General features: G+C 41.7%; 1 protein-coding gene and 1 pseudogene across 5 annotated transcripts in view; one reads left to right on the plus strand and one right to left on the minus strand.

Moving 5' to 3' along the window:
* Positions 1 to 14,647, minus strand: part of NFRKB (nuclear factor related to kappaB binding protein) — a 41,494-nt gene that overhangs the window by 24,806 nt on the left and 2,041 nt on the right. For all 5 annotated transcript variants that reach the window (XR_003517357.2, XM_027578821.2, XM_027578820.2 and 2 more), the window contains exons 3-6: positions 13,732 to 13,887; positions 10,133 to 10,334; positions 1,280 to 1,407; positions 192 to 366 (exon numbers count right to left, since the gene is read on the minus strand). Coding sequence is in view for 4 of the 5 variants with exons in the window: in XM_027578821.2 (XP_027434622.1) it covers positions 192 to 366; positions 1,280 to 1,407; positions 10,133 to 10,334; positions 13,732 to 13,866 (640 nt within the window). In the remaining variant the exon portion in view is untranslated. The remainder of the gene's footprint in view (positions 1 to 191; positions 367 to 1,279; positions 1,408 to 10,132; positions 10,335 to 13,731; positions 13,888 to 14,647) is intronic.
* Positions 11,195 to 11,838, plus strand: LOC113914057 (annotated as a pseudogene).

The raw sequence follows: 14,647 nt of genomic DNA on the forward strand, positions 1-14,647 counted from the left end.
CACACCCCACCCAAAAGGAATGGCTCAGAGCCCAAAGATTAGGGAGTTCTGAGTGCCGTCATCCAACCCCCGAGAGACACAACTGGGAGAGCTTCTTTCCCGGGAGACAAATGGCTACCACTGGCTCCAACTGAACAACACGCTGCTGGTATAAATCCTACATCCCAGCTACTCCAAGTGCCCACACTCACCCTCTTCATCAGACGACAGGTCCGTGTCGCCACACTCCTCCTTTACTTCCCTCAACACCTTCAAGTAGCGCTGCTGGGTCCGCCACTCCCGCTCCTCAGGGGTACGGGAGGGTGAAGGACGCTTCTGGCGGAAGGGAAGGGCTGGGCCGCTCCGTCGGGCCATCTCCAGTAGGTCCTAGGAAGAGATCAGATGGGGATACACATCGTCATCCAAAGCTCATTCTGGTGCATTCCTCAAGTCTACATTTTCTTCTCTTCATTGTTTAACAAGCTCAATTCCCTCCCTTCAGATCAGAGATGCACGTAGGAGAATATGTCCAAATAAAAAGAGCCTCTACTAGGGGCGCCTGGGTGGCTCAGTTGGTTAAGCGTCTGCCTTCAGCTCAGGTCACGATCCCCGGGTCCTGGGATCGAGTCCCACATTAGGCCCCCTGCTCAGTGGGGAGTCTGCTTCTCCCTCCCCGTCTGCTATTCCCTTGCTTGTGCTCTATCACTTGCGTGTACACTCTCTCAAATAAATATCCTTTAAAAAAAAAAAAAAGAGCCTCTACTGATTACCACATGGCAAAACATCTTAAATCTGACCGGCAAATTGCTCCCTCAAGAATGAATACTTATTATACGAGACACCCAACTATTTCCATACCCGAGCTTCAGATCCACTTAGAGCCACCACAACTGTGCCTCAAAGATTACCACACAGGTCCAGATCCCAGGGCCATGAAGCCTATCCATCAGGATATCTGAAGGCCTGTGTGCTCTCACACATCAATTGTAGAGCAACCTGCTTCTCCTTAACCACCCACGATGGATTGCAAAGCCATCTGTTTACCCTACTCAATACTGAACCTATGATGTTTCTTCAGTTTTAAGAGATACCTTTTTTCCATGTCTTCACATCTCTGACATCAGGCTACATCTTAAAATGAGTAAGAAAGGACAGTACAGCCTAACTGTGTCAAGGCTTAATTGGTCACATTTTCTTCTTAGTGCTACCTTTGGTGTTTGGTACCTGAGCCACTTCTTGAAGTCACGAGATGTGTGCGTTCACTGTCCACATCTCATAAGCGGTTCCCAGCATTACTTACACTCCGGGAAGCCAGGATCTGCTTCAGCAGCCTATGGAAATACTGCTGCTGGGAGGTGAGGTAGCGCTTATACTGGGACTTAAAGCACAGCTGCCGGTACTTGACCACCTCCGGGTTGAAGTGTCCATCTGAAAACAACAGAGGCATGACTGTGTGTATATATATTTAATATGTGCTTAAAATGTAAACTCTGGATTAAACTGGAAGACAGTACAGGAGAGAAAAATGACAACCTTTGTGTACGTGGGGCCTACAGTCCAATGCGAGGCAGAAAATAAACAGGTAAACAGATAGAAACGCTTTTTGAGTACTACAGGAAATTCATTTGAAACAACTGTAGAGAGTAAGGAGGGGTATATTCAGGAAAGGGACCTCTAAAGAACAAAATGTAAAATGAAGCCTGATTAAAACAATTATGGCAAAATGTTAACAACTGATAAACACTGATAATAAAAGTTATACAAACGTCTGTTATACTAGTTACCAACTTTTCTGTATGTTTAAAACTTTTCAAAACACGAGCCCTGCATCGGGCTCCCTGCTCAGCGGGAAGCCTGCTTCTCCCTCTCCCATTCCGCCTGCTTATGTTCCTTCTCTCACTGTGTCTCTGTCAGATAAATAAATGAAATCTTAAGAAAAAAAAATTTTTTTTCAAAACAAAAAATTGGGAGGAAAATCAATGAGAATTTAAAAATAAGTAAAAATGGGGAAAAGGGAGAAGGAATGGCGTGTGCTAAGGCAGGATCTGCAGCAAGCAAGAACTTTGCACGTCCCAAACCTTGAGGAAATGTCTGTATGACTAACGCAGAGTGGGCTGCCTCTGAGAGAGCGTGTGACGCCCTGGGAAGGCAGGCAGAGATCCAACCACACAGAAACCTGTAGGTCATGGGGGGAGCTGGATTTTATCCTAAGTGCAATGGAAGTCATTTGAAGGGTTTAAAGCAGGAGAATGACATGGCGGGGAGCAAGAGAGGAAGAAGGAAAACTCCTGCAGAGGGTCCAGATCAGAGAGGATGGCACCTTCCCTCCACACTCAGAATAAAAGCCAAGGTCCAAAAGATGGCCTGGAAGGCTCTTCATGATCTGTCCTGGGCTCGCCCTGGCCTCATCTTCCACCAGTCTCCTATTTGTTCCTTCTACCCCAGCCCCACTAGCCTCCATGCTGTTTCCTCAACAGGCTATGTACCCTACTCTCTCAAGGCCTTTGTACTTAAAGTTCCCTCTACCTGCAAGGCTTCCTACCAACACCCAGTATTTTCACAGCTTGCTCCTCTTACCCTCATTAAGTCCCTGTCCCAATACTCATCTCATAAGAGAAACCTTGACCAACTACCACGTCTAAAACAGCTCCTTCCCATCATTCTATTCCCATTACCCTCCTCATTCGTGGAAGTACTTAATGCCCAGAAGTATTTCCTTGTTCATCATGTTTTTCCCTATGGGAATATAAGATTATTACATTTCCAGAACCTCCCAAGAACGTCTGGCACGTATTAGCTGACCAGTAAGTAAAATAGTGGTTACATGAACAGAAGTAGAGAGACTTGAGATATATTCCTGAGGGAGAAGGATTAAACCAGCTGACAGTTTCAGATGCTGGGGTAGGATGGGGGCCATGGGGAGGTCAACTGAGCATGGTACCCTGATCACTGGACATGAGCAACTGATATCATCACCTGTCAAGGAGAGGTCCATTTTGGACATATTAGACTTGAGCAGATAGACCATGATGAAAACTGAGAGGGAAAGACTGAAAAGCTAATCTCAGAAAGCTAAAATGAGAAGTACACAGCGTTTCTCTCTTTGTTCCCCTAACCATCCTAATACCATCCAAGGTAACTAATAACAGCAAATGCTTATTTAGAACAGCATCTGACAACTGCCACTATATAAGGACCCTGCGTGTATTAACTCATTTCATCTTTATAACCCTATAAAAGGCACTACGAAATCCCCATTTTACAGATGAAGAAAGTGAGGCATAGAGAAGTTAAATAACGTGTCCAAGGTCACACAGTTAATAAAAGGGGAAAGCAGGTTTGAACCCAGGCAGCCCAGCTCCAGAGTCCAAGGTCTTACCCGCTATGCTACGCTGCCTGCTGCAGGGAAACTGGATGTGACCTTCAAGAAACAAGCCCAGAGTTGAATGCTACTGATGCTGTTTGACATGTAAAAATTGGACTAGAATGACTTTTTTCCTTCTGCACTTCTTTGAAATTAACGTTCCTTCAGTCTTTAGTTTCCCCCACTTTTTGAAAGCCATTAAATGCCACCCGTCTGTTAAAACAATATTTTGTACGTATGTATTAAAGAAATTATTGAAATTAATTATAATAAATCAAAATCTTATTAAAATTAACTCTTTATAATTGTTAACACAGCTACTGGAAAATTTTAACTTGAACACATGTTCATGTAATTAATATTTCTTTTTTTTTTTTAAAGATTTATTTATTTGAGAGGAGAGCAGGGCCTGGGGGTGGGGGGGGAAGGGCAGAGGGAGAGGGAGAGAAGCAGACTCCCTGCTGAGCAGGGAGCCAATGCAGGGCTCAATCTCACAACCCTGAGATCACGACCTGAGCCGAAATCAAGAGTCAGACGCTTAACCAACTAAGACACCAGGCACCCCCGGCTCTATTCGCTAGCGGTGAGCTAGTTAACAGCGAGGAAAGGAGAGAGTAGTACCAGATGAAGTTGGATAAGTGCACAGGAGCCAGGTCACATAGAGGCACTGAACTTTATTTCAAGTGAAGGCAACTGCTAAATATTCTGAGAAGTGAAGTTTTAAGAAGCTCACTCTGGTAGCTGTGTGGAGGTGGCTGCTAAAACAGCCGGGCAAGAGTCAGCAGTGAAGAGATATTGAGTGAAAGCACGCAAGGTACAGAGGCAAGAACAGTGCCTCAGGGGCGCCTGGGTGGCTCAGTCATTAAGCGTCTACCTTCGGCTCAGGTCATGATCCCAGGGTCCTAGGATCGAGCCCCACATCGGGGTCCCTGCTCGGCAGGAAGCTGCTTCTCCCTCTCCCACTCCCCCTGCTTGTGTTCCCTCTCTGGCTGTGTCTCTCAGTCAAATAAATAAACAAAATCTTTAAAAAAAAAAAAAAAAAAAGAACAGTGCATCAACAGCAGTAACACAGACAGGAACAATGAGTGGAAGAGCGGTTAGCAAAGAAAGTGGGATGTGGGGAGTAGGGTGTCAAAGACACAGGAGAAAATCCAGGCCAGAGAAGAGTCACCGATGCAAAGGAGGAAAGTCTCAAGATGAAGAAAGTGGTCATGACAGTAGATGCTGGGCCCTACAGGGGCACCTGGCTCACTCAGTCAGTAGAACATGCGACTCTTGGTCTTGGGGTCATGAGTTCAAGCCCCATTTGGGTGTAGACCTTGCTAAAAATAAAAAAAAATTAAAAAAAAAAAAAGACTGTAGATGCTGTGCACGGACCAAATAGAGAACTAAAAAGCATCTGCTGGGGTGCCTGGGTGGCTCAGTCGGTTAAGCGTCCAACTCTGGATTTCAGCTCAAATCATGATCTCAAGGTTGTGGGTTCAATCCTTGTGACAGCTCTGCACTCAGCAGGGAGTCTGCTTGAGATTCTCCCTCTCCCTCTGCCCCTCCCCCCTGCATATCCTCTCACTCTCTCAAATAAATAAATCTTTTAAAAAAATAAAAATAAAAAGCATCTGCTGGTTTGGAAATTACATGCTCACTAAAGAGACATGGAGTAGAAAGAATGCTCACTGGAACAACTGGTGAGATGTGAATATGGACTATATATCAGATAACATCACGTCTGTGTTACATTTTACACTTATACACAGAATTTAAGTACAAAAAAATTCTGTATTTACAGTATCTCTGAATATGATCATTTGTGGTTATGTTAAGAGAATTTTTTTTTAAGATTTTATTTATTTGATAGAGAGAGCACACAGAGGGAGAGGGAGAAGCAGGCTCTCTGCTGAGCAGGGAGCCTGATGCGGGGCTCGATCCCAGGACTCCAGGATCATGACCTGAGCCGAAGGCAGACGCTTAACCAACTGAGCCACCCAGGCACCCCGAGAGAATGTTCTTATTCTTCAGAGATGAATGCTGAAAAACGTAGGGGTACAAGGTCCACAACACTCTCAAATGGTTCAGCAAAAAAAAAAAAAAGACAATAATAATACATGCAGTAACAAAAGTGAATGTGGCAAAATGTTAGTAGTTGGTGAACCTGATGAAAAGTACAGCTGACCCTTCAACACCAGTTTAAACCGTGTGGGTCAAGTTATATGTGGATTTTTTTTACAGTACATACTGTAAATGTATTTTCTTTATGATTTTATTAGCATTTTTTCTCTAGCTGACTTCATTGTAAAAAATACAGTACATAAAATATGTGTTAATCGACTGTTACAGGTAAGACTTCCAGTCAATACTAGGCTAACAGTTAAATTTTGGGGAAGTCTAAAAAGTTATACATGGATCTGTGACTGAGTGGGAAGCAGGTGCCCCTCAGCCCTGCAGTGTTCAAGGGTCAACTGTATATGGGTGCCCATTATAAAATCTTGTGACCTTTCTGCAGCCTTGAACTTTAAAAGTAAAAAAGTTGAAGGAAAAGAGAGGTCACGGGTGGCATTAATAAAAGCACTCTGTGAGGTAATAACAGAAGAGCCCCTAGAAACAGGGGCAGAATGACTGAAAGGGGCAGCTATGGATGTCTTTCAACAAGTTTGGAGATAAAAAGGCAAATGATAGAGGACAACAGAGGGGACAGTGAAGGACTTTTTTTAGTCTGAGACCCCTAAACGCATCCGTAGGCTGAAGAAGAGCAAGTGGAGTGAACAACAAAATAGAGTGAGTACACAGGACAGAAGGGATGGTTAACTGAGGAAAACAGGTCCCAGAGGGCGGAAAAGATGAAAGGATCAAGAGCAGAGGTTAATCTTAAACAGAAAACAAAACTCCTTCTTCCTCTGAGACAAGTAAAGTAGGTCAGAATGGAAATGAATACAGGGAGCTGGGGTGTAGGTTGGAAGCAGGAAATGGGGGGTTTATGACAGAAGATCCTTTATGAAGCAGGAAGCAAGAGTTTGCTAAGCATGTGGAACTTAAGGGAAAGGTGAACATTTAAAACAGAAACAGGAAAGCTCACCAAAGGTGAAAGAATACGGGAATGTAATAACAGCTCAGAGGATGCATAAGCATGGTATTACACCTGTCTGCAGCAACACTAGAACTAAAATATGACCGCGGTCAGAGTGAAACATGCAGGAATTCCCTGTTTGCATCCTCACCACACTGTAACACTGCTGTGGGGGGAAACATGCCAGCACAGCAGACAGTGCAAACATCACACAAGGTCCCTGCCATAACCCCTCTTAAAGCAGGCAGACTCTATTGGAAGAGATGGTTTACTCCTACCTGAGGCCCCTGGCTGCAGGGAAATAAACCTTTGCCCGCTATGCAGGGGAATTCCTCTTTAAACCAGTAACTCCCCAAAGGAAGGAACTCGAGTTTGAAACGAGCTGAGATAATAAAAGTTTTGCAATAAGCCTGTCCCATCCAGGCTTTTGTAGCTCTTCTGTTGTCCAATTTAACAAAACTCAAGGAGATTCACTGTACTTTCAGGGCCTCCTCCCAAAGCAAAGTCACCCCAGAAAGAGGAGAAGAGGCCTTTCTGCTGCTCTCCATGGAACAGAGAGGAAACTGTGGCTTAATAGTGGCCCCAAACCATTTTGCAATCCCCAGTGTAATAAATAACTCAGGGCAAGGATCATTAATGGACATTAAACCACTGAGTAAAACAAAGACTTTTGGGAAAAAAGACTATCACCTGTTCCCAAGGTATCATCCTACATTTTCCTTCTGAATTATGAAGGAAAAAAGGTACTGTTACAAATCAGTGTGTCTGGCAGACACGTCCAGTTAACCAAGTGATCAAATACATCATTACCAACATCAGAAAAACTGACATCATGTGCCTCCTGAGGTGATGGTGGGAAAGAAGTAACATTTCCCATCTAGTATTATCGATAAAATGTTTAACCCAAATCCAATCATGAGGAAACAAGACAATTCCCCAGGGCGCCTGGGTGGCTCAGATGGTTAAGCATCTGCCTTCAGCTCAGGTCATGATCCCATGGTCCTGGGATCCATCCCGCATCATCCCGCTGAGCAGGGAGCCTGCTTCTCCCTCTGCCTCTCTCTCTCTCTGTGTGTCTTATGAATAAATAAATAAAATCTTTTAAAAAAAAAAAAGACAATTCCCCAGAAAGCAGGACATTTTAGCATTCAAGTGTCCTGGGCTCTTCAAAAATGTCAGTGTGTTTTGTATGGAATCACAGAAGACCCCAAATAGCCAAGACAATCTTGAGAAAGAAAAACAAAGCTGGAGAGATCATGTTCCTTTATTTCAAACTACACTACAAAGCTACAGTAATCAGAACATAATGGTACTGGCACAAAGAGACACACGGATCAATGCAACAGAATAGAGTCCAGAAATAAACCTACTCTTATATAATCAATTAATTTACAACAAAGGAGACAAGAATATACAATAGGGGAAAGAGTCTCTTCAATAAATGGTGCTAGGAAAACTGGATAGCTAAATGCCAAAGAATAAAACTGGACCGCTTTCTTACACCATACACAAAAATAAATTAAAATGGATTAAAAACTTAAATGTAAGGGGTGCCTGGGTGGCTCAGTTCTTTAATAAGTGTTTGCCTTTGGCTCAGGTCATGATCTGAGAGTCCTGGGATGGAGCCCCATGTTGGGCTCCCCACTCAGCGTCTACTTCTGCCTCTCCCCCCTGCTCATGTTCTCTCTAATAAATAATAAAATCTTAAAAAAAAAAAAAAAACTTAATGTAAGGCTGAAACTCCTAAAACTCCTAGGAAAAAACACAGTAAACTCTTGGGACATCAGTCTTAGCAATGTTTTTTGGATCTCTCTCCTCAAGCAAGGACAACAAAAGCAAAACAAAACAAAACAAAAAAACAATGGAACTACATCAAACCAGAAAACAAAGAAAACCATCAACAAAAAGGCAACCTGCTGAATGGGAGAACATATCTGCAAATGACATAACCAATAAGGGGTTAATATCTAAATTATATAAGTAACTCCAACTCAACACGAAAAAGACAAATAATCCAATTAAAAATGAGCAGAGGATGTGAATAAACATTTTTCCAAAGAAGACATACAGATGGCCAACAGACACATGAAAAGATGCTCAACATCACTAATCACCAGGGAACTGCAAATCAAAACCACAAGATATCGCCTTATACCTGTGAGAATGGTTATTATCAAAAAGACAAGAAATAACAAGTGTTGAGGAGGATGTGGAGAAAATGGAACACTCACGCACTGTTGCTGGGAATGAAAAATGGTGCAGCTTCTATGGAAAACTATGGAGTTCCTTAAAAAATTAAAAACAGAACTACCATTCAGCAATTCCACTTTGGGTATTTATCTAAAGAAACTGAAAACACTAATTCAAAAAGTGTACATGCATCCCTATGTTCAGCGCAGTACTATGTACATGAGTCAAGCCATGGAAGCAACTTAAGCATCCATCAATAGACAAATGGATGAAGATGAATATATGGATAAAAAGTTTATATATATATATATATATACACATATATATATATATATATATATATATATATATAATGGAATACTACTCAGCCTTAAATGAAATCTTGCAAAATTTGAGACAATATGGATGAACCCAGAGGATATTATCCTTAATGAAATAAGTCAGAGGAAGACAAATATCATGATTTTACTTATATGTAAAATATGAAAACCAAAACATATGAACCAAAAAAAGAAAAGAAAAAAAAAACAACCAAAAAAAGAGGAACAGACTCAACAGACACAGAGAACATGTGATGATTGCCTTGTGGGGGTAGGGAGATTGGGATAAGCAAAATAGGAGAAAGGGATTAAAAGCTACACACTTCCAGTTATAAATAAGACAAAAGGATACAATGTACAGCATAGGGAATACAGCTAATAATATGTAACAACTTGTATGGCAACAGATGGTAGCTAGATGTATCACAGGGATCACTTCAGAATATACAGAGAATCAGGATGTACACCTGAAAATAATATAATATTGCATGTCAATCACACTTAAAAAAAGAAGTCATTGTTTTTGAAAGACAAAGAAAAAAACGCAGAGGGCCCTAGGTTCAAGGAGCCACGAGACTGAAATCTAAACACAATGCACGAACTTGAATAGATCATGAATTTAAAAGGAAAAAATAAAAAATAAAAGGCTACCATTAAGGATATTTTGAGAACTGACAACATTTGAATATGAGATGTTCTATGATATCTGCACAGTATAAAATTTCTTGGGTGTGATAATAGGACTGTGATTACATGGTAGAATGTCCTTGTTAAGAGATACATGCATGCTGAAGTGCTTGACAGTAAAGTATCATGATTTCTGCAGAGAAAAAAAAGTGTATGTCTGTGTGACACACAAATACATATATACACATATGTACGTGTGATAAAGCAAATAATAAACTGTTTTGAAATTTTTTAAAGACTAATCATAAGGGGACCTATAAGGCACTAGTCATGTTTTACTTCTTGATCTGGGTGGTGGTTATACACAGTTAAGTTCATATTACAATACATCATTTACGATTGATGTATTTCCTGTGTAAGTTAAAAATTCTTATAAAAAAAAAAGAACAGCCTAGGCAAAGTGTTGCACACAATTAGTCTGAGTATCAGTACATAAAAATAAATACAATAAATGAATAAAAGAGTATTTACATAAGTGAACATGTTCCTTCTTTTCTATTCCTCTCAAAAAAAGAATGCCAAGCTACGTACCTCGGAAAAGCTTCTGGGCAATGTGCAGAGGGTTCCCAAAGCGGAAGTTCTCCCCACTAAACAGGGCCAGAATGAGCTGATTTTGCTGCTCAAAACTGTCTTCAGGGAAGTGAGGCAGAAACTGCTGGAGGTGTTCACGTTGAGAGTCACTCAATACTTCTTGCCATGTTGAGAGGCTGACTACATCAAAGAATATCTCAGGCTAGGACAATTAGGAAAAGGAGGAGAAAAGTAAACAAGAGAAAAACAAGCTTTTAAGTTTCTCTGTGAGTGGTAAAATATACATAAAATTTACCATTTTATCCATTTTTAAGTGTACATTTTTAAGTGCACAGTGATATTAAGTACATTCACGTTGTTGTGCAACCATCACTACATCCAAGTTTTTAAGTCTGTTTAAACCAAAATGTCACTGGGATGCCTGGGTGGCTCAGTCAGTTAAACGCCTGCCTTCAGCTCAGGGTATGATCCCGGGGTCCTGGGATCGAGTCTTGCATCAGGCTCCCTGCTCAGTGGGGAGTCTGCTTCTCCCTCTGCCTGCCGATCCCCCTGCTTGTGTGTGCACACTCTCTCTCACTCTCGCTCTAACAGATAAATAAAATCTTAAAAAAAAATGTCATTGATCTTTATTCAGTTCTCAAATCTTAGAGATTAATGACTACATATAAACCATTATCTTATAACCAACAGTAAATAATAATCCAAAAGAAAAACGATCTCAGCAGAGAGAATCTCATTCGGAAACCATTTCTACCAACAAGGCATATGAGGGACAACTGAATCCAGCTTAAGATGAGGAGCAGGAAAAAGTTAACATTAGGAGGAGAGAACATGAGGAGTTGAGGCACCTGTGAAGAGGACAAGCAGCAGGATGGAGTTCAATCTCAGTTCAATTATATACTGTGTATCTCCTATGTGCTGAGTACTAAGCTAGATTGGTATACACAGTCCAAGGGGGAGACAAGCAATTACAATGTAGCTTAAGTGCTGATGTGGGCAGAAGCCGCTGGGGTCTCCGCCAAATCTTGGATTTCTAGACCCTGAGCTGCTCTGCAAGTCACCATGCTGCATGGAAGTCGGAGCCACACCTCCCGCATGGCCCCTCTGGCCAGCCGGGCACCTCAGATGAGAGCGGCACCAGACCAGCGCCAGCAGCTCAGCCTCCGGCAGCGGCTCCACCAGCTGCTGTTGGCTCACCTGCTGCTGCGCCCTGGCAGCCAGGGCTCATGGCCCAGATGGCAACCACTGCAGCTGGCGTGGCTGTGGGCTCTGCTGTCGGGCACACGATAATGCCATCACTGGGGGCTTCAGTGGAGGAGGCAATGCTGAGCCTTCAAGGCCTGACATCACTTACCAGGAGCCTCAGGGAACCTAGCCAGCATACCAGGAGCAGCAGCAGTTTGGCCCATGCCACTATGAGATGAAACAGTTTCTGGAGTGTGCCCAGAACCAGGGTGACCTGAAGCTTTGTGAAGGTTTCAGCGAGGTGCTGAAACAGTGCAGATTTGCAAATGGATTAGCCTAATCAAGAAGTTCAAATTGAAGATAAGGAAAATCATCTCTCATAACCAAGTTAATTGAGCATAAAAATATAATTGATGGTGAATGGTGAATATATAAAGTGTAAAACCACCAGTTAAGCTTCTCCTTCATCATTAAATACAGCTTTCTTCAGAATTGGAATAAAAAAGGTTGTTCTTACTGTATAGAAGTTCACTGAGATGGTCTGAATTTGGGGTTGGGCAGATATTTGTGTGCCTCCTTAAATCACCTTTTGTGATGTTCTCATTTGTGAATTAGAATAAAGTGATTCTCTCCCCCCCAAAAAAAAGTGCTGATGTGCACAGAAGCACATAGAAGCACATGTCTCAGAAGCAAGACGTCAGAGAACACCTACAGAGGAAGTGGTATTTAAGATAATTAAGGGGAAAAAAAAATAGTTGAAGCAAGAGAGTTAAAAATCCACAGAGCAGGGGCACCCGGCTGGCTCAGTTGGTAGAGCATGCAGGTCATGAGTTCAAGCCCCACGTTGGGCATAGAGATTAAAGATTAATAAACAAAAATTTAGGGGTTTGTTTTGTTTTTTAAGATTTTATTTATTTGACAGAGAGAGACACAGCGAGAGAGGGAACACAAGCAGGGGGAGTGGGAGAGGAAGAAGCAGGCTTCCCGCGGAGCAGGGAGCCCAATGCAGGGCTAGATCCCAGGACCCTGGGATCATGACCTGAGCTGAAGGCAGATGCCCAACGACTGAGCCACCCAGGCACCCTGATAAACAAAAATTTAAAAATTCACAGAGCAAAACCATAAAAATGGAAGAATAATATAAAAGAAAGGATAGCAATTACCTGTGGGGGCCTGAATGGTACTGGCAGTGTTCTACTTCTTAACCCAAGTAGTAAAATCCATATATATATATGGATTTTATATACTCTTATGTGTGCTAGAGTTCACTTTTTTAATAATGAAGAGAGTTGAGGAGAGTTGAGGCCATGTATAGCTAGTGCAAGGACCCAAAGGGAGGGAAGGAGAAGACAGAAGAAAGAGGAGCAAGAGACCTATAAACATGTTAAATACTTGTGTCTAACATTATCCTAAGGACAATGGAGAGCCACCAAAGGGCTTAAGCAGGAGACAACCCAGAAATCCAACCATCTACTAGGCATCTCCTGCGTGCATGTACTAAAGCACCTCAGTGTCCAAGATCTTCCCCTGCAAATCTATTTTTGCACACTTTATTCCTGTATCTCAGTGTCTGCCACAAAGTAGTACTTAGTAAAACAAGTGTTTGCTGACAAAATGAATAACATAAAGAAATTTATTTGAAAGAGTGTGCAAAGAAAACGTGGATGGCAAGGATATATATGCCAACTTCAGTAATTGTTACTTCAGGTGACAGAATAAATGGTGGCTTTAATTTTATCTACAATGTTTTACATATTACGAAAGAAAAAATCTGAACCAGATATGACTAAATGCAATTATCTGCTAAAACTGGATGATGCACCAATGAATGCTTGCTATATGACACTCTACACCTGCCTGTATATGCAAAACAGGGCAAAATAAACAGTAATTCAATACATTTTTTGGCATACACAATGCCTTGCACATAAGCACTTAATAAGTGGTAGCCACCTTAATGATGATGATGATTACACAGTCTGCCTATGAAAGGGGCCAAAAGCACACTGATATCCCATTCCAGGACCTGTACTACTAACTGACTAGAGGGTTACTTAATTGACAGATATAGTTAATGTCTGGGTTTTGTTTCATGATCCACAATGTGGGTAACCAATTTATGTAAACATATCCTTAATTCTGTCCTTAAAATATATAATTTCTTGTTAACTGCTCAAAATTATCTGGTTAAAAATAGGGCTTAAATGTATAGCTTATACTTTCTTCTCTAAGGACAATGTTAAAGACTTTACGTTAAAAAAGAGAGAGAGATGACTTTGGCTGCAATGGAGAAAATGTAGAAATGCTCCAAAGGGAGCACAAAAGACTGAAAACTTGTAGAGTATGGAAAAGGTTTAGAATAGTGGTTATGGGCAAGGTGACAGAGAGAAGATGGTGGTGATGGTACTACTTACATCCTCCAGAAGGTCCTCAGGCAGACTAACCCTGGTGCCCCCCAGGAGGCAGTCCTCCATGATACGTGTGCCATGGCCATCTCCACATGGACCCAGTTCCAGGGGATCCGTCAGCATATGGTCCAAGGAATCCATTGTTTATGTTCCACAGGTAATCTAGACAAATATATGCAGTCATACCTCCAGACAGAAAGGCAGGAATCCCAGGGATCTGGTTGACACTAACACTCCTTCAAAAAATATTCTGGCCCAGAAAATAGTCAAACTCAAATCCAGTTTTATACTTTATCCTCCTACCCTAACTACAGCTACACACCTCTTCTCTCTTCTACCACTGCATTCTCATCTCAATCTTCAAATCTTTTCTAGTAGGTCTCTTATTGCTCAGAATGCTTCTACAATAACTCCCAAATCTACAGAATTTCTTATACCTTCATTTTACACTTGAGCAAAGTGAGACTTAGAGATTAAACAGATCAGAGTTCATAACTTGAGACTTCTAAGGCTAATAATCTCTCTACCATAAAATAATTTCATGGGGAGCCTGTGTGCTCAGTCAGTTAAGCATCTGCCTTCGGCTCAAGTCATAATCCCTGGGTCCTGAGATCAAGTCCCACATCAGGCTCTCTGCTCAGCGGGAGCCTGCTTCTCCCTCTCCCCCGGCTGATGCTCGCTCGCACTCTCTCTCAAATAAATAAAATCTTTAAAAAATAATAGTTAAAAAAATAATTTAACAATTTTTTTTAGTAATTCTTTGTTATGCTTTCATAAAGAAAAATCAACCATATAGACTAGTAAGGCTCAGACACTAACAATAAATTATTTAATGAGGGCCTATTAAGCATCATGCCTCTCATTTAATTCCTACAACTGTGCAAGACAGGGTCATCAGATTTACTCTATAGATTATTAAAAC

The sequence above is a fragment of the Zalophus californianus genome, chromosome 11 (assembly GCF_009762305.2).
Source record: "Zalophus californianus isolate mZalCal1 chromosome 11, mZalCal1.pri.v2, whole genome shotgun sequence".
Taxonomy (NCBI): Eukaryota; Metazoa; Chordata; class Mammalia; order Carnivora; family Otariidae; genus Zalophus; species Zalophus californianus.